Below are 20,138 nucleotides of genomic sequence, written 5' to 3'. Positions count from 1 at the left end.
GACCGCACGGTACTTGGAGAGATATTTCTCCCTCGGGCCGGGAGCGGGGAGCCCGAGGCGGGGAGGGGCGATGCTCGGTGGTGCCGTGCCGGGGGCTGGGGCTGGAAGGCGGCCACGGAGCGCGGTGGGCTTCGGGCGCGCTGTCGGTGGACGTGCAGAGGTGCGAGATGTCAAAGAAGTTTGGTGAAGTTTGAAGAGAGATCGGGCGGCCCTACCTGTCCTAAGGGCTTATCTCTAACGCTCCTTTCTGACGTGTCGGTGGCTTGGGTTGGACGGGACCTTAAGGATCGGCCAGTTCCAACCTCCTGGAAACTGCTTTCAGGATGGATCTAACAGGACCGAGCTTCCGAGCGTCGGAAAGAGTCGGGCAGGGAACAGAGCAGAGGTAGGTACACAGCTACAGGTAGCAGGAGGCTGCCTTGTGCGAGGGAGCTGTCAGGTAGAGCTAACACTGCGTTTGGTGCTGTGTTCCTTGGCCTTTGCCTGAGGTTTATAGATGACCGCATGCATTTAATTTGCTTAATAGCAGCTATCTTGGCAGAAACATGTGCTTGTGCAGTGTACTTCATGAGAGTTTGGGTTTTTAAGATACTCATCGTCAGTCAAATGAAAAGCTGGTGCTGTCCCCTCTTACCTAGTAATGTGTTTAAATGGAGCTAAGGTCAGGCTTAATGTGAAAGTTGTGCAAGTGCACGTACTGGGGGCTGTCCCGGTGGTCAGCTTCACCTGTGAACTTTGGGCAAAAGGAAGTGATGGGGGAGGATTAGTGCTGCCCCCCTGATGGAGGGAAGGCCGTAGGTCATTGTGCACATGAGTCACAGTGGGCAGCAGTCATTGCTCCTGCAAGTATCAGCTGAACTATTTATTGGTATGACAGGTTTCCCAATGTATATTCTCTTTTTTCCCCTGATTATTTATGGCCTGCCCCCAGGGAACTCTGAATAAAGCACAACCATGACTAAGCACCATCTGCAGGTCAGAGTCTCCCTCTTTCTTTCTTTCTTTCTTGTTTTAATCTTTTTGAATTTGAAAGCTCTGGATACAGGAAAAGTGTTCTGAAGGAGCAATGTTAATAACCAATGTGGTGCCACAGAGCATCTGTGTGCAGTGCATATTTTTAGGTGGCAGTGCAGAGCATTAGGAAATGTTTGCAGACAGTCTGTACCCATTCTCAGACCTTAGGATGCAGCATACTGCAAGTGCATTATTAGTCATCAGGGAGGAGGAACGTGTCCATTTGTGGCTGTGACTCCCACTGCTCTGCTAGCTTTCTCAGCTGCAGGTGACTTTGTGCATGGCTCATGATCCTCGCGGCCTAACCTGTGTCATTTGTGAAGCAGACCTACTATTGCTTATTGGTGTGTTTGATTTTCATTTTCTAAACTGCACCGCTAAGTTTATGGCCACTGTTGTGAACTGGAAAGTGATCGAATTCCTCCCCCTGCCTGCCTGCCTGCTTGCCCACTCTCCTGGAGCTGCACCAATCTGCTGCCTCTGTCTGTCCTTCAGGGACATCAGGGAGTTTCAAATTGAATTGGGAGCACATAAGTACCACATTCAGTGCCTGGTTTACTTGCTGCAGTGTTGCTGAATCCTTCACAGGAGAAATGCTGGGAGGTCTGCATGCTTTAAAGCTTATGATAGGAAAAAGAGATGTTAGCAGAGCTTTTGTTCAACAGAGCATTAGCACAGAGCTAACATATCATTTCACCTATTTTGTTCTGCATTTCCTTCTGGCTGAGGAGATGGGATGTGTCCAGACACAAGACTTAACCATTGTGTTAGATATGAGGGGCCAATTTCTTTAATCTCCATCAGGAGCATGATTTCAGTTAATGAGACATACGTCAGTCTCAGAGTCATTTCTTGGGATGCAGCCAATGGAAGACCTTTCTTGTAAGTCTTCCAAGCAATAATTACATTTGCCATTCATTAAAAGTCTCTAACAAAATAAAAGCAACGTTTTGCTTTGTTAAAAACAAAACAAAACAAAACAAAACAACAACAACAACAACCCACTGTCTTGCTTTCACGTTTAGGAGAGGAAGAAAAATCCTGACTCAGATCGTAGCAGTTTCTTTTGCCTACTGCGCTGAAGGACTGGATACATGCAGTCTCCTCATAGTGTCTGTGGCCTTTTCAACCACTGGAACCAGCCGTGGCCCTGGGGTGGCAGCTGAGCCATGAAGCCCTGGGTTGGACCCGGCCCTCAGTCCCTCTGAGCAGCTCTTCTCCAAGCAGTGCCCGAGTGAAGGGAAGCTGCAGAGCTCTGTGGGTCTGCTGAGCCCATAGGGCACAAACCTATGGGAAGGCAGAAAGGTTCCTGTCTGCTCTGCCTTCTCTGCCAAATACTCATTTGTGATAAATATAATGAACATTGATTAATTCAATAGGATATCCTGTTAATTTTGGGTCTTGCACATTTGTTTTGGCAGACTTTACCTTGTGTGCTTGGGCATTTTCTAGTTGTTTTGATGTTTTGAGGTTGGACCCCTATGAATCTCCACATTGGATCTGATCGCTTTTTGTTCTCACTTCAGATCCAGTTTCACTCTACTGCAACACAGGGTTTCCCAAGCACTGGCATTCCCAGAGCCCTGGCTGCACTGGCTCTGGTGTGCTGGTTATGTGCTGAGCCCCACTGATGATAACAGGGAAAGGCTATGGGATTAGTGTCATGTTGACACTGGTCCCAGGAATGCCTGCAGTCTAATCCTATCTTGTTACACTGACAAAGCAGGTTACAGTAACAGAAAATGTCAGGGATTTGTGAGTTCACTGCACATCCAGGAAACCATGAGGCTGATCCAGTGATCAGCCAAAGCACTCATTGCCTCTCTCACAGAAGGGCAAAATAAGCACTGGTCATAGAGTATCCCAAGCTGGAACTCATGAGGACCATGGAGTCCAAGTCTAAGTAAAAAATCCTCCAAGAAAGCTGCACTACAATAAAACTTGATGCCTCAGGTCTGATGCCTCAAGAGACAGGAAAAGAGGTCCCGAAGTGCAATGTGGAAGCTCTGACTGCATTATAAGCCAGCACAAGAAGCGTTGCTAGGGGAGTTACATGACAGCCAAAGCACCTGAGCTGTACCAACACAGCTGCTTGAGATAGCCCCAGGGCTGCTCTGCAAGCCCCAGCATCATGGTGTTGGCCAAGTGTTCCACTGTCCTAATGGGGTGGTGCTCATGCTGGAAGGTGGGTTTGTGGACAGCATCTTCCAGCTGGCACCGCAGTGATTTCTCCTCTCTTCTGAAGAGCAATTCACCCCCAGGCATCCTCAGAGGTAGGGCAAACCCCTTCTGAGGGAACATCAGACGAGGAGTCTGACATATTGTTGATACAGGGGAGGTTCAGGCTGGACATTAGGAAGTATTTCTTCTCAGAAAGGGTAGTCAGGCATTGGAATGCACTGCCCAAGGAGGTAGTAAAGTCACCGACCATGGGAGTGTTCAAGAAACGTTTGGATGTTGCGTTGAGGAATATGGTTTAGCTGGGAAGTATTGGTAATGGTTGGACTAGATGATCTTCTAGGTCTTTTCCAACCTGAAAAATTCTGTGATTCTGTGATATTTCTTAGGCAGAATCGAAGTTTAAACTCTACTTTTTAAACTAGGACATGTTAATTAAAAATCCCAAGGAGTTTTGCTCATCTGTAGGTGCTGGCACATACAAGACTCAGATCCTCCTTGCTGTAAATTGTTTTACTTTCTGGGAGCGGGTAACTTAAGCAGGTTCTCCCCATCTGCGAGTCCCATATCCAATGTATCCCTGAGCACATACCTCCAAGGGCACCACTCCTGGCAGCCTGTCAGGAACGCTTCCTGACTCCAAGGGAGCTACTGGGCAGTGTGGGCAGATGCAGTGATACTCTCCAAAGGGGGGAACATTCTCTCTGTAAGAATGCTGTTTTCTACACCTGTGCAAGAGGCACTTACCAGGTTATTTTAATCTGGATCTTTTTGTTTCTTCGAGGCTTTTGTTTGTTTGTTTGTTTGTTTGTTTTTCTTTTTTAACTAAAGCAAAGGAAATAAAAACGACTTCTGAGCCTAATGCAGTCTGAGGACTCTGCAGTCCTGGCAGGCGATGCCCTGTGCATTAGTCAGCAGTGTCAGTGTATGGAGCTGGCTCCGCCAATCAGATCCACCAATCATTAGGTGGATCTTAAAGGTAAAACTTTCTGGGAAGCGAGTGCCTTGGAACTGGTAGAAGCCACCCCAAAATGGCACAATATAAAGGGTTACTTCACATTCGAGGTTATGATTTCCTGGTATTACCACAATGAAAGCAGTTCTGTGTTTCTCTTAACAGAGTTGAAGTTAAACGCAGGAAAAATAAAGAGAAACGTTAGGCTCTGAATTTCATTCCACTTCCATTATATTCCATCTTTTAAATTCCATTTGCTACTACACTGCCTTGTTTCTTGAATGTGATTTTTCCATGGTGTCCTTTAGAGATTCATTAGCCTTTTTAGCCTGGGGCACACTTATAGTAGCTTCCCCCAGCTTTCCTAGCCATAAGTGATATGGCCAGCATGTCTACACAGAGGGTACTTTCCTTTGCCTTCTCCCTAATCTGATTCAGGACCTTTCCAATTTCAAACGCTGATACCGATATGCTGGGATTTATTGCATCAAACCAATGAACTCCTATAGATTTTCCCGAGGCTTTTCTTTGTCAATTTACACAACATTTATGAAATATCCATTATCAAAGTCGCACATTTCAGTAGCAAAACCTCAACATTCTTCATGAAAATGCGGTTTATTTTTCCTTTGTCCAGCTCATCTGTTTTATTGCCGTAAGTATTCAGATTTCTTTTGAGAAAGGTCAAGGAAAGGAGCTCATATCCTTTACGGACAATAAAACAATCAGAAGGAAGTGTGGAAATAGGCATGAGCATCATGCTATGAGAGGTGTCTGTCAGTGTAGGGTATGCCCACCATTGCTAGAATGGTGTAAGTGCAGTAATCTGCTCTGCAAATTCAACTACGTGAGCATAGTGTTTTGTTACCATATTACTGTGGTAGATGCAGGCACAAATAGATGGAAGTGTTCAAACAGAATTAACAGTATCCTCCTGTATGTCTTGTCCAACCATGAATGGTTCACAGATTGAACAGTAGTAGAATAATACTTGAATAGTAGACAAGTCCTTTTAGACACAGGGGAGTTATCAGTGTATTCAGTACTGTCATGAGCACATGGCTTTGTGTATATATATTTCTGTCAAACAAAGATATTTCTGGCCAATGAATGGTGGCTTTTAAGCTTGAAAAACTGAATGAGTTCATTATAATCCTCCCTACCTATCCCACTATCCCCAAAAATCTGAGGAGTCATTCTGATCTGCTTTACTAAGTGAACATGTGAAAGTGCTTATCTGGGATAAACCCGGGGACTATATACATATTTCTCTCTCTTTTTTTTCCCCCTTAAACAGAAAGAAAATGCTCTTGTGAAAATAGACGAGCTAGGAGTTGAGCTTACAAAGATCAGGGATGAAGTCGGTAAGTAGCACAAGCAAAATAACAACAAAAGTGTTTCTCTCAGTTTATACAAAGTCATGTATTCTCTGTGATCTGATCATACAGGGGTCAAAGTGTCTTCTGAAACCCAGTGGCAAGGGGATCCTGTGATTTCACTTTGTTGTTGTGCAGTCAAGTCCATCACGATGCACTGAAACTCGTTGTATATCGTCTGTACTAAACAAGTGGCTCTTTGTAAATCCACCTGAGAGTGGCCCTTCAGTATCTAAAGAGGAGCTATAAGAAAGAAGAGGACAGACTCTTCAGCAGGGGCGGTTGTGACAGGACAAGGGGAAATGATTTCAAATGAAAGAGGGGAGATTTAGACTGGATATAAAGACAAAGTTGCCCAGAGAGGTGGTGGATACCCCATCCTAGAGACATTCAAGGCCAGGCTGGACAGGGCTCTGAGCACGTGGTCTTCCTGTGTTCCTGCTTATTGCAAACAGTTGGACCAGACGACCTTTAAAGATCTCTTCCAACTCAGATGATTCTATGGAATTGTGTCATGTGGGACTTACTGAGCCCAAAGTAGCTCTGCCTCCCCTTGAGAGAGACAAGACTGTAGATCCTTCCCAACAGGGAGGGCTGTGCCTTGCCTTTGCTTTGCCTCTGGAAACTCACAGCAGAAAAGCTGAGCACAACCCTTTTCTGATGCCCAGCTGCTTGTGCTCCCTGCTGCGCCCCTCTGAAATATTTTGGATGATTGCTATTTCAGTGCGAGACTTTTGTCCCCATTGCCAAAGGATACTGCACCAATAGTGAAATATTATGTACAGTTACATCCCAATATTTGGCTTCATCCATCCTCAGCATCACTCACAAAGTAGCTGCTTCTACAAGTGCTTAGGAAGGGCACATCTGAAGCTCTCTGTTGTATATCTGATTCTCATTTGGAAGCCCTGCCTCTGGGTTTGCTTATGTTCTCCATTGGGTTTACAGCAGGGAGCAAAGGATCTATTTACACCCTTACTTTTGTGACTGGTGGTGTGAAACCAACTGTGTTTTGAATCTGCAAGCAAGGTGCAGTAACCAATGCCATGTGTGTGAGGTCTGTCCTTGTCAGTCAGTTCTTTGCTGACTCTAAAGCAGTGCAAGCTTTGGGTGCTAGTGGAGATGTACATCCCACCTCCGTAATACGAGGGTTATGCTGTTCTTCTCAGATGAATATGTACGTAGTACAAAATTTTACCTATTCTGCCAAGCTTTATGCAGATAAAAACAGTCACTTGACATCAGCAATCACAGGCAGCTGGAGTTAACATTTAGGGTAAAGGTACAGAGTGAACCAGTTACTTACTTGTTTTGACTACAGCCAAGGTGTAGTTCTGACTTGTCTTGGTCACTTTGATAAGCAGATTCTCGTTAATTTAAAAGTAATCAGCCCAGATGAGTATTGGTCAGAAATTCTCTATTTCTCATGTATATGTTTGCCATGTAAGTTAGATTCACAGATGCAAATGTGTGGATGAAACAGTAAAACTAGGCTGGAGTGGCCAGGAATGGTACAGGTGGTTGGCCTAATGTTTGGTCATATAGATGATAGCTCTAATCCGGATAGTGTCACATTGCATGTGTGATGCAGGCTGGTTCTTGAGGTTCTCTGTGCAGTCAGTGAAGAGAGAGCAACACTCAGGTGGTCCAGTTTTGACAGGCCAGTGTCCAGGAGTGTCCCTCTAATCGTAATTATTCACTTTGTTTTAAACGTCTACATGTGAGCTGGGTATCTAGTCCCATCTTAGGCAGATCTAGGCCAGAAATAGGTGCTCAGTGCTGCTTGAGATGCCCCAGGGGATCTGAGACTTCCACGTGTGTAAAACACTGTTGTGAGCTGTACCCTTCTGGAGCCAGGCAGGATGTTTAAGGTTTGGGTGACACCCTCCACCTTTACCTCTAGCACTGTTGTGGAGACACACACCTCATCATACAATGAAATGGAAAAGTGCCGCTTCTCAGCTTGGAGAGGGATGTCTGCATCCACAGCTTTAGAAGCACCAAGCAACTTGTTATTTATTTTATACAAAAATGGTTTGTTCATGTATTTTGCTAGAAATAACAAGGCTAGAAAAACACTACAAGCAACTGTTCTACCCTCAAGACAACTACCTTTATAAATTATACATATAAGCACTTTTCAGCTGCAACACTGAGATTCCTGGGGAAAAAAAAGAGGTGTTGAACACCTTCTGTTTCCCCTCGCAGTAGTGGAAATTAAATGTCAGAGTTGAGTGTTCCTTTGCTGTCAGACAAATGACACATGAAGTGAGCTGAGAGGTGTGGAGGTGCATAAATGCCTTTATGAATGGAAGACAATCAGATGTCAAGTTTAAAGTCTGCACTGTGAATTTGCTGGAGTTTGAAAGCCTGAGTGGCAGCTCCTTCTGGATGTGCCTCCCGGTCAGAGGAGGCTGAACTCTAACAAGGGCTCTGTGATTTGTCTGTGGTTCTGTGGCTAAGGGTCAGAAGTAATGGCTCAGTCTGCACAATTTGTTATTGCTGTTGGATGCAGAGCCCATTTCTCATGTCAGGAGCAGGCGGTCCCTGTACATATGACATCAGCCACCAGATCCCATGGGGCGACCCTGTAATGCAAAGAGGCTGGGCTCCAGCTCTGGTTTTCTGCAAGAGATTTGGTCCATCTCCCCCTCCCTCACCTTCTCAACCTGGCCTGAATTGAGTTTTGCTTATCTGTTGCGCACCGTAACAAGGTGGGAAATGGAACAGCTCAGGGAGCAGGGAGGCAATGGCACCTGCACCCCTGTAACCCAGCATGGCTGCTGTTTTCTGTTTGAAGTGTTTTATATTCAGCACAGGGCAAATTTCCTGGGAAATGGCCTCATTATTTGCTTCCTTTAGCATGTGGGTTGTGTGGGGTTGTGCCACACAGACACACTTGCCCTCTTTTCTTCCATCTTGTGCGCAGCATCAAAGTTTGATGTGCGAAGCATGAACATTTCTGTGTTTTAGGTGATGGAAAGAGTTTCATGTTCTGGGAAGTTTTACAGATTGACTTTCTTTTGGTTAGAACATGTCACTCCATTGCCTGCCCTCCCTGTGCGCTGGGTAATCTCATTAGAGAGGCTACGAAGAGAAGGGTTTCATTGCAGCTCCAATTTAAAGCCTTAGTAAGTTTCAATTATTCTGAATCCAGAGCTGCAGGCTCTGTGGTAGCTTTGCACACCAAGTGAAACTGCTACAGCAAAAGTAAGAGCCAGAGTTTACAGCTATAAGCCGAACTACAGAGACAGGACATTTCATGACCATATAAGTGCAGTTGAGGTGTGAGGTAGGTGGGAAAGCTTTCTATGTGGCATTGCTGCAGTGCTGAGCTCCCTGGTACAGCCTCACTTCCTTTAGGGAACAGAGAGCCTGAAAGGGGCACATGGTCCATTTAATGCTTCAGAAAACATCAGGATCAGGACAGGACCAAAGCAGCAATATCTGTCTAGAGTCTGGGCATAGTGAGCAAGTTTGGACATTAGTTAGATGGGTAAGTAAGTATCTTGCATGGACACATCTAACTTGAGCATGCATAGGATGCAACTCAAGAACCCATAGGTCTTCTGCTTCCCTGGTTTGTCGTTGCAAGTGGGACTATGGCCAAGGCTATGACCTGAGAAAAGGAGATAAGGAAAGTCTCTTGTCCCAGATGAAAGGCTCTGTGTCAAGTGATTGTCACATGTGCTGTCTTTACCATCCAAGACAAAGTAGAGGCCCCAGAGACTTGATTTATTAGTCCAAGACTGTCGGACTGGCTGGAAAGGGGACATTCCTGCAATGGAATGGAGGTCCATGAAATTCCTTGGTTTTTTATTATTCCAGACCCCAGTTTTGCATGGGCATTTGCAGGGCTCTGCAAATGCCTCTATTCAAATAAATACTCCTGTGTATGTGTGTTAAAGGGAGGAAGACGGAGATTGTGAGAGCCTGTTTACAATTGGGATTCTGGGGAGGCCCGGTGTTGGCAAGAATCGCTGTGCTCAGTGATTTGCAGAGCTGATGCCACCCTTGCTCCCAAGGAGCTCAGAGCCTGACTGTATATTTTTGTGTCCTCAGCCATCAACACAGCGAGATGTAAGAAACTACAGAACGAGAAGGATGATCTGGAGAGGCGCTTAGAGGAGGAGGCGAGAAAGCTTCGCTGGCAGCAGAAGGAGGAGCTGCAGGTGCTGGAGCAGCGTTTACATGAGGATTACAGCACCAAGATAGAGAGCCTGCAGGAGCAGCACAAGCTGCAGCTGGAGATGGTCAAGTCTCAGCATCTGCACCAGGTCAGTTCTAGCCTGTTTGCTTCTGAAAAGCAGACCATGCCTGTTCTGAGTGTGTTCAGGTAATGAAAAACATAGGCAATCTCCAATATGAAGACATTGGTAACAAACCGATGACTAGAAGAATATATTCCAGATTATGGCATTTCCCTCCTATTATTCTTAATGGCATATGGTCTCATGCTACATTGCCATGTGTTTTCTTAACATGCTTCCTGATGTTTTACAATGAACATAAATAATTATAGTAGCTTTGCTCCCCACACCTACTTGCTCCCTATCCCTCCTATTCCAGTCAGGTTGAGCAGGAATCTGTTATGCAAAAGTAAGGCCAACAGAACCCTGCCCTTCATTCTTTCCAATGCCATTGCTGATACAGTGAAGTGATGGGGTCCGTGTAACACATAACCTAAATATCAAGTGGGTGATACACTCCAGGGTCCCTGATTTCTTCTCCATCATTCACATTAAGTCTCTCAAATTGTCCCAAACAAACATTTCTCCTCACACTGCAACTTTTACATAGGCAGGAAGGAAGGCTCCCACATACAGCTACTATAGTCTTCTTTTTAATAGCTGGAATAAATGATCACCATAATTCATGCATGGGCACCTCATGGTGACAGAATGTGCTGCTGTGGATTATGCCAGTTTTGCCTACAGTTTGTCTTTTCATGCACTTTGTACTGTACTCAGTGAACATAGGGTACAATTCTAATTTTTCCAGCTGCAACTCTTACACATTGCTCAGCACCACAGTACATGAGGGTTTTTCCTCACATGAGGAGTGATCTATCTAATCTATGAGTGTTTGCAGCACTCAGGTACTCTTTACCACCTGTGCTATGAAGCTATGATGTAACCATAGACCCTGCTGCTATGGGCACCCAGAGCAGCACAAGGGCAAGTTGCCTCTGCAAATCCTGAGCCTAGCCAGCAGGACCCTGCTTGCAAGCGACATACTCCCCAACCTGGGCATTTCATGAGAGCCCACAAAAGCTGGAGGTGGGAGTGACTTTTTTCCCTCTCTGAGGCCATGTAGATTGTCAGCAACACTCTGCAGTGCAGATGTCCCACACTGTTCCCCCTTCTCCTTGAATAGTGACAGGGCTTGCTTTGGAAGTGGGCCAGCCTCATCAGCAGAGCCTGTGCCCAAGATAGTTTAGCAGGATTAAGGGGTAAATGTTGCTGTAGCACTGTGATGCCATAGCTGAAGCTCCTACAGGAGCCAGGAAGAGGGTCTGCTCTGCATTTAGCTCAAGGGAAGGGAAAGGATAGATGTCACACTGAGTGACATGGTCGAAAGCAATCACAGGCATGGTCTGATGGTTGGACTAGATGATCTGATTGATCTTTCCAATCTTAATGATTCTGTGATTCTATGAAAACAGTAGGTTGGGGCACAGCAGAGGCTGCAGTCCACTGTCTTTAAGCTCAAACATTTATAAAACAGGAAATGACCCCATTTATGCCCTTTAAAGCTCCTGAGGCAGGAGCAACAATACCAACTGAGATGGTTACAACTTTATGTCACTTGTGCTGCTTTTACAGCATAATGCCAATGATAAGGCAGGGCTGGCACATGGGTCAGACAGCTACATCAGATAGACACACTGCATCACAGCCTGTGCCCCTACCACTGCAGGTGCCACCATGCAGGTAGAGGGGACAAGAGCACTGTGTGCCACTGTGCTATGTGCAGCAGAGCAGTGTTATGGGCTCCTTTGTAGCCTTTCTTCAAAAGGGAGCTGTTGGCAGAATCTCCCCTCCCCAGGTCCCCCACCCCAAGCTGCCAGCTTCCTTCTTGTTTGTTTACTCTGCTATCAGTGGACCCATAATCTTTGACAGCTGATTCCAGCAAACATAGTTTTATAGGGATGTTTCTTCTTTCTCCCAGGTAAAGATTCGTGTTAATTCCTCGGGGGGGAGCCTGAAGCTCTATCTCTGGATTTTACCCATTTTAATTGCTGTGCTTGTTAGCTGTTATTGATTTGCATGGCTTGTAAAGTGCAATACAAAGGCTTTATGTGACCAAGCTCTTTTGTCCCAGACAAACTGCCTTATTTCTGTTGATGCCTTGATTTTTAAAGCTGCCTGGGAAGATGCTATAAAATAGGGTTTTGTGCCCTACTGTAGAGTTTTCACAGTCTTTCTCTGGAAGTGCGCAGTGTCTGTTCTTGAACCATGTCTCTTGGTTCCCATTTTAGTTTATGACAGACATTTTTCTTACAAAGCCCCTCAAATATTCTGCTTTGGGTTATATTGTAAAGGATGGGGTGGCATTCCCAAAAGCTTTGGCTATTTTATCCCCTTCACTGTGTTAAGTGTGCCAGCTTGTCTTGAAAGAGATACCAGCTCTAGCTGCAATCCTTGCCCCTCCTGGATCATCAGGCATTAGCATTTGTGAAGGAATTTGTTTTGCAAGTTAGTTTTTTGCTCGGAGTTCTGATCACTTATCTTTGCTTCCCTTTGAAGTACTCCTCCAAGCTCCAAAGACAAGGGTGGATGGTGACTTTATTCCCCTCAGGCTGATCACTGCAGTGTAAGTTACATGGGTCACTTGACTACCAGTATACTTATTTTTCTTGTGTCCTCATCTGTTGCAGTGCTATTAATCACCACACTGAAACAGTGGAAGTACATCTTCCCTTTAGTGGGGCAAGTAGTTCTCCCTCCTCCAATCCTTTTGGTTTGATCCAGAACTCTTAGTTCCTAGAATTACAGGAATCAGAGCAAATTTTTCTCTCTGTTGCTTCAGAACCTCTGTTTTGAGTCTGGTATCTCTGTCTTTTCAATTCGTGGTTCTTCCAGCATCTCATGATGAGTTTTAGTAGTCTTTCTCTCCTGCCTCATACTCAGCTGTACACCCATCCTGTGTTTGTTGCTATCAGAACCTGGCTGGAAAGCTGTTCGCCAGCAGCACTTCTTGGCCTCTTGCCCTGGAACAGGACAAGAAGAACTGGGGGAACTGTGTTAGCCTCTGAAACAAGTTGCCTGAGAACTAAGGATCCATAACAGCCTCACAGCCAAAGATTTCTTCATCCTCTGCTCCACTTAGAGAGATGATGCTCTGGAGAGGGGAAGCACTTGGCTCTGAGCATGCCACAGTACACAGCCTGCTCAAGGGATTGGAATGGTTCAGCCCTAATGCTGCTGAGCCAGCAGTGATCAGGTGTGACAGTGCATGCTAATATTTCTCTGCTCCTTGCAGCTAAGTGCAAAATTATCAGTCTGCGCTCCTGAATTGCCAGTGTTTCTTGAACAGTTGAACTCAAACTGTTTTGTCCTCCAGCCTACTGAATTCCTACTAGAGCCTCCTCTTCCCTTTGCCTTATTCATCCTTAAAAATCCCATATGAACTTGTTTTTATTGCCAGAAGTAACTGTGACACAGGATTTAAGTGAGTTGATCAAGCTTACAGAGTAAGTTAGTGGCAGGGTTGGAATGTGATCCAAGAGATCTGGTTCCAGCTGCCAAGTAGACAATCTGCTATGAAAACTGCAGGCTGGAGGTCATGCAAGAAGCTTAAAAGGAGACATTGGGGATGAGAATATAAAGCATTCAGAAGACAGAAAAAACCCTGGAGACCATTTGAAAACCGGAGCATATTTAATTGGCCTTAGAGATAAATAACCTGACAAGGATTGTGGCAGAGAAAGGAGACCCCTCCACCTTCTGAGGGTGTTGGAGTTGATCTTAATTGTTCCTTTGGGGTGCTGCTGAGCTGAGCAGCAATTAGAGCATGAATAAAGAGTTAAGTAAGGGCGAGGTAAAGAATGTGGCAATGCTCATATGAGACATGCTGACTGGGAGAAGTCAAGTGATAGTTCATATCCCAATAGTAGCCCAGTGGGTCAACTAACCCCTCTTGGCCTGCTCTCCCATGCAGTATATCAACAAGCGGAGTTCCATACTGTTCTGTGAGCAGCTGCTCACCTCTTAGTTGTCTTCCACAGTTTTAAGAAAATGGATTTGTATACTTTTAAATTCCGTGTTTAATGCCTGTTTTTTTTATTCTAAGAGATAACCTTCTCCAAGCCGATGTGAAATATTGCTCCTGATGGGTGATCTACTACATATGTTTGACAGATAAACAGCAAAAGAACATTTATTTCAGTGTAGATATGCTTGGCTGCAGTATCTACCAATGTTCGGCGTAAGAGTGGACAAAAAGGCTGTGTGAAGTGACTTTGCAGTGAACAGCTGTTTCTCTGTAAAAATCAAACAGCTCGATTCTGTGCATTGCCAGATATCACAGGCTGTGTGTATAGGGAATGAGCTCACTGTGATTACAAAACCTGGAAAAACACATCAGGTCATCGATGGTAGCACTCAGAACTGCTCTGATGAATGCTTGAAACCCTAAGGGACTGCGGGTGGAATCCAAGACTTTTCTGATATCATTCCCTCTAACGGCCATCTTTCCAGAGCTGGAAGTCCTACTTTGGATGGCTGCTGAATAAAAGAGCCCAGGGAGCAAAGTTTGAACTGCAGACCTTGGGTCACTGAGTTGCTTGGTGGGGAGCTTGCTTCCACCCTTGATTTTGGATCTCTTTCTGCAGGGTGAATCCCTTCTAGAAATATGACCATAAGCAGAACAGAGGTGATGCAGGTGGGCCATGTTTGGTTACCCACATGGACATTACTGCTGAATGGTGCTGGTGCAGGGCTGAGATTGGTGTAGACAAGGAGGCAGGACTGTTCTCCAGCTCAGACTGAGAACAGAGGAGCTGCTGTTCCAGGTTGTGCTGTACTTGCCTCGTAGTCAGCAAACTTGGCAAGGCCATTCACTGCCAGTTGTTTGCAGGGATCAGTCAGAAACCAGGGGACTTTTACATACTTCTCTGATTCACAAAGCATTTTGTTTTTCACGAACTGCAGAGCTGGACTGGGGGTAGGAGCAGGGTACAGGATAGGATGCAGGGAGCTTTCACTGGTACTGGAAACCCCCCCCAACAGCTCAATCTGTGGGTCTTCCTCACACTCAGAATTCAGTGTCAGGTTCGAAGTGAAGAAGGAATTTCTGCAGATCAGAGCAGATCACTCAGATCAGTTTACTGGATGTGCACTCACAGAGCAGGATTCAGGAGGACTTTGGAACTTGGGTACCGATGGCTTTGTAGGATGCTCATTTTCAAGTAGAAGTGTGATAGATTATGATTCATTTTTCAAACCTACTGTTGATAAGTTCGATGTTTCTCTAGAAATGAATATTTTACAGCTATGAATAATTCATAGGCACTTTCCATGGAAGATAATTCAAGACTCTGCAATTAAACTCATTGCAGTAGAGTGCCACAAAGAGAAAAAATAGGATTACTCTGAACTGTGCGAGTTCATCTGCCCATCAGAGGGAGCCGGGCTATGAATACAATACAGATTAATTGAATGTTGAGATTTTTGAACATATCCTTTTTTCATATCTTTGCTTTGTGCTTTCTTATGTACCCCATTTCTCGTTTTAAAATTGAAAGAGAAAAGTGATGAGCAGCAGTGGAGGTAATGCTGACACTCACAGGGGTAGCATGCCTCATTCGTAATGAATAAGCCTGGCTCCTGTATGGGGAGTGTCACACTCAGTCGATCCCTTTGCTGTTTCCAGCTCACTGCAGCTGTCTAACAGTGGCTTGTCAGTGTGCTGCAGCACGTCTAACCGTGTGCCCATGTTTCCATCCACTGTCATTGAACAGGTGTCCGACATCACAGCTGCCCACCAAGCTTCAATATTACAGCTGGAAAACAACCACGCCATCACCCTTGCTGTACTGCAGGATGAGCACAACTGCGAGATCCGAGGTAAGCCAAGGACCTAATGGTTATGTGACAGGACAAAGGGGAATGGCTTTAAACGAAGACAGAAGGTTTAGATTAGATGTTGTGGGAAATGTTTCACTCAGAGGGCAGTGAGGCCCTGGCATAGACTACCCAGAGAGCTGTGAGTGCCCCCATCCCTGAGGGCATTTGAAGCTAGAGCACCTGATCTGGTATGAGGTGTCTCTGCCCAAGGCAAGAGGTTGGAACTGGGTGGGCTGTAAGGTCCCTTCTAATCCAACCCATTCTGTGACTCCATGATTCTGTGTTTCTGTGCTAGGGGGTGAGGGAGAGCCACATGCGATGCATACAGCATTCAGCTTGCACCTGAGAGTGCCTGCATGGTCTCTGGGACAAAGACAAGGCTTTCCCTGTGGGTTACTGAGTTCAGATGCCACCTCAGACTCACCATCAGACTTTATCTGAAGATCCTTGATTCCTAAGCCCACTCCTTGGGCACTCGGGATGCTAGAACTTACTGAACAGCTCTCAGTATCAGTGCTTAAAAGCTATTCTTTGCTTGAGGATGCGCTTATCTATGTGTTTTTGCTAGTATTTTCTGATGATAAAAGTTGGCATAGTTATTAAGGCCAAAGAGTGTGCTCCTGCTCCTGCTGTAGGTGCGGGATGCCCTCCTGTGCCCGCAAGCAGTAGTGCAGCCACTGTGCAGAGCCTTGAAGAGCAGCACTGGTGCCGTCATCAGGAAGGGATGCTTAGAGGGCAGGACCCTCTAAGGTCTGGGCTGGGGTCACAGACACAGAACAGGCTGTCTGTGTGCTAAGAAGGTAATACTGAACGCCGAGTATTGAGTACCGAGTACCATTTTCATACCGTTGGGTGGGAGGCTAAACTATTCCACATGGCCTCTTAACTTTTGGTTATTGATCAGCCCGAGGTGACTTTTTTCTAGTAGTGAAACCCTTAATTGTGTCAGCACTGTGTTAGCAATGTCATGGCTGTGTGTCTTCCCCAGAACTGATTGCTGCTCACGAGCTGGAGAAAACACAACTAAAGGAAAACTTTGAAAAGCTGCGGCTGTTGCTCCAGGTTAGAAGTTTTGTTATTTCCTACCCTGAAGTGTTGGTGGGAACACCAACACCAACCCACAGCGGGCTCTTGAATCTTAGTAGCTGTATTTTGTGGTGCCCATTGTGAGGGCACTGCTCCCCTTTGTCCCTTCAGCACAGGGACCTTTGTAACAGGGATACTTCAACTTCTCTCAAGGCCTCTTCTGCTCCACCTGTCCAGAGTGAGATGAGCAGCCAAGGTGCCATTGGGCTTTTCTCCTTGCTTTGGCTGATTCCAAATTCACTGTGTCTGGAAAAGAAAAACAGACAATCCTACAGCTGGGGATCATGTTAGATTTGGAAACTGTTTATGAACAAGATGCCTGAGTATGTAGTGCCAGCTCTGTTTGTTTGTCCAGACAGAGATTAATTACAAGCTAGAAAAACCCCAACTGGTGTGTATTGTTCCATGCAGCGCTTGTCACACTGTACTCCTCATGCAGCTCTTGTGGTTCCAGTTGTGTCAGCCTATTCTGCAGCACACGCTGATGGGGTGTTACAGCTGAGAAGTGACAAATACAAGTAAGCAACTGCAGCTTTTCCAGGTGTGGTCTGTCTGGTAGGCACAGGAATGCCTTTCATGGGAACAGAAACAAGGTTGCTTAAAATAGCACATTGTTCCCTTGGATTGCTCTGAGATGTCATTCAAAGCCCACTCTGCTAATTCATCATTGCTTGTTATCATATCACAAGCCCCCAAGTAGCCTGGAATGTTGCCTATAAAGGTGAAGGAAGCATGATTGGCATCTCCTCCACTCCATTCAGGCTGTAGGAACTGCACAACAGATCTCTTTCATGCCTGCGGTATAAATGCCAGCTGTCTCAAGGCAGGTGAGGTTGTTCTTATTCATCCCAAGGTGACTGGGTGATTTAGCTTTGAAGACATAATGGAACAGTGCCTTCCATTGTCATCTAGCTGCAGGCATTGCAGGGATCTCAGGCATCCCCGAGGCACTTCATTATGAGAACCCCAGTGTACATTCAAGTGGCCTTACATGAAAAGTTCACCAGGCTGTGGTTTCTGAGCCTTGGTCAGCTCTCTTGGTGGTTGCACAGTGCAGATTGGCTTGTGTAGATGTGAGAGGGGTGACTGATGATGTATTGATGTGGTCATTTCTCCTCCCCTGCAGGACCAGATAGACACCCTCACCTTCCAGAACCAGTCCCTGAAGGCCAAAGCAGACCGATTTGAGGAGGCTTTGAAGAAAAACACTGAGGAACAGCTGAAGGTAGTTGTGTGACCTGGTGTAGGGAACCTGCTTTGGCAGCGGGGTTGGACACAGTGATCTCTGGAGGTCCCTTCCAACCCCTACGATTCTGTGATTATACAGCCATCATGATATGTGTTTCTGTGTATGACACACATCAGTGTTAGCAATGGGATCCTACCTCAAGGCCTGGGGCTCATGCCATGACCAGGATCCCAAATCTTGAACACTATGAAAACGTCAGCATTGACAGCCTTGTCCTGAATACACCTCAGCACGGGGATGTTGTCCATCTTCTTCCTTCTGTCCTCTATTCTTTCACCCAGCATATGTAGCTCTGTTTCCAAAACACTCCTTCAATTCTATCTCATACATCCACTTTGCTGTCTGTCTGTCTTTTCCTTTTTCTTCCCTTTCACTTTACTTTTTGTTGGGTTTGTTTTTTCTACATTTATTCTATTCACATTTATTTCATTCACATTTATTCTGTTCACATTCTGAGCCAACTTCTCTGATGTTCTCTGCATTCCCTGGTTTTATTCCTGGGCTTACGATGTGGACAGACCTGTCACATCATTAAATACGTATTCAATTGCTGTCTGCTGGGGCCAAGCTGTTAATTTACAGTGTGCAAGTGAATGCTTGCTGCAATTATTAATCTGAAATGAAAGAACCCTGAAATGAGCCTCTCTAAAAAGTTTTCTTTATTTGGGTCATTTCAGCATGTTCACAGCACAGCCCCATGAGCAAGACAGAGGGGGACAGGGAGTGAACATAGTAGGGTTGAATGAGCGCCTCTGGAAGCTTTCAGGTGGGAAAACTCCTTAGGAAAGGAACACAAGTGTCTGAAACTGACTTGGCCGTGGAGTCAGGTAGTGTCAGTGCCTTCCATGCCTGCTGCAGTATTTAATTAACATAATGACAGGACAAATTCTGCTGTGTCGCCATGATGTCAGTGCCCGTTACTCCAAGACAGCTCACTGGTGTGAGTTACAGTCAAAGAAATCCAGAAAACCATGAATCAGCAGCATCCCATCCTTCTAACCGTGGGGCTGGTCAAAAGAAAGCTATCAGTGGCTGCCCAGATAAAAGGATGTGCCAGGAGAGAATATCAGAGTTCAGATCAGCTGGAAAGGATCACCTCCATCTGCCCTTCACAGCACCAAGTCCTAAACCATTGGGTAGACTGGGGAAGCTTTACCTAATGGCAGTAGATACACTGATGGCTGACACAGACAAATTGCTGGTGTATTTCCTAGATTGCGCAAGCTCCTTATCTGCACTTAGAAGAAGATCTGAAGAGCTTAAAACATGTTCTGGAATTGAAGAACCATCAGATTCATGAACAGGAGAAGAAGATTATGGAGCTAGAAAAACAAGTGAGTTGTCATTTTTCCTTTTGGAGGAGACGTCAGAGAGGTAGAAGTTTGGTTACAGCAGGTGAATCTAAAAAGGGGTGAGAAAAAAACACGTTGGGAAAGACGTAGTTAAGGAGGTTCATGGATGACTATCTATTGTGCTCTTCCACAGCCAAGCATGAAGCTTCTTCTACTATAACATCTGAGATTTTCACTCAGAAATTGGGATCTTCTCCCACCCCTTCACCTCCCCATGATACTCTGACTTCTCCCACACATCTCTTGGCCTGTATTGCTTTTATACGTGGCTACCTGCTCAGCCTGTGCATTAGATTACGAGGTGAGGGGCATAGGAAGAATGGAAGAAGGGGACCTTTGTGTGGTCCTCCAGGGCTCAATGTTGTACAGCACCCTGCAAGAGCCATTTAGGAGTGGGAAGGGCAAAGAGGGGAAAGCTGAGTGATTTGTGTCCTGCTGCTGCTGGTGAATTAGCAATATTCAGCTAGCAGTGCCTAGCACTAGGAGAGCTCTCAGAGGCAATGCTTTTCTGCAGCCTACACTGTTTTCTTATCCTTTGCTTGTGGGGATCCCTGATGGAGAACTCTCTGGTTCACCATCAGTTCATTTTGTGAGGAATAACCTACGGTGACAGTGAGTGTGTAGTATGGTGACAGGATGAGGCATTATCTCAGCTGGGGAGCTGGGACAGCTGGTTCAGCGCAGAATTCAGCAAGATTTGTTTCCATTTACGGGGAAATTTGAGAACTCAGATGATTATTTTGCTGAACAGATGCTTGAATAAGTGGATGTGGAGAAAAATGTCTCCTTGCAGCTGAGATTTGTTCGCTTTGCTCTTTCTCCTGAAGCAGAGCCAGCATGTGAAAACATGCACTGTAG

The 20,138-nt window shown here is 45.6% G+C and overlaps 1 protein-coding gene across 4 annotated transcripts in view; it reads left to right on the top strand.

Moving 5' to 3' along the window:
* Window positions 1-20,138, top strand: part of MTUS2 (microtubule associated scaffold protein 2) — a 247,728-nt gene that overhangs the window by 223,287 nt on the left and 4,303 nt on the right. For all 4 annotated transcript variants that reach the window (XM_072326396.1, XM_072326397.1, XM_072326398.1 and 1 more), the window contains 6 exons: window positions 5,445-5,511; window positions 9,586-9,800; window positions 15,488-15,593; window positions 16,582-16,655; window positions 17,806-17,904; window positions 19,143-19,262. In XM_072326396.1, coding sequence (XP_072182497.1) covers window positions 5,445-5,511; window positions 9,586-9,800; window positions 15,488-15,593; window positions 16,582-16,655; window positions 17,806-17,904; window positions 19,143-19,262 — 681 coding nt within the window. The remainder of the gene's footprint in view (window positions 1-5,444; window positions 5,512-9,585; window positions 9,801-15,487; window positions 15,594-16,581; window positions 16,656-17,805; window positions 17,905-19,142; window positions 19,263-20,138) is intronic.

The sequence above is a fragment of the Excalfactoria chinensis genome, chromosome 1 (assembly GCF_039878825.1).
Source record: "Excalfactoria chinensis isolate bCotChi1 chromosome 1, bCotChi1.hap2, whole genome shotgun sequence".
NCBI classification, from domain to species: Eukaryota; Metazoa; Chordata; class Aves; order Galliformes; family Phasianidae; genus Excalfactoria; species Excalfactoria chinensis.
The sequence above is the reverse complement of the archived record's forward strand: the minus strand, read 5'-3'. Positions and strand labels throughout refer to the sequence as shown.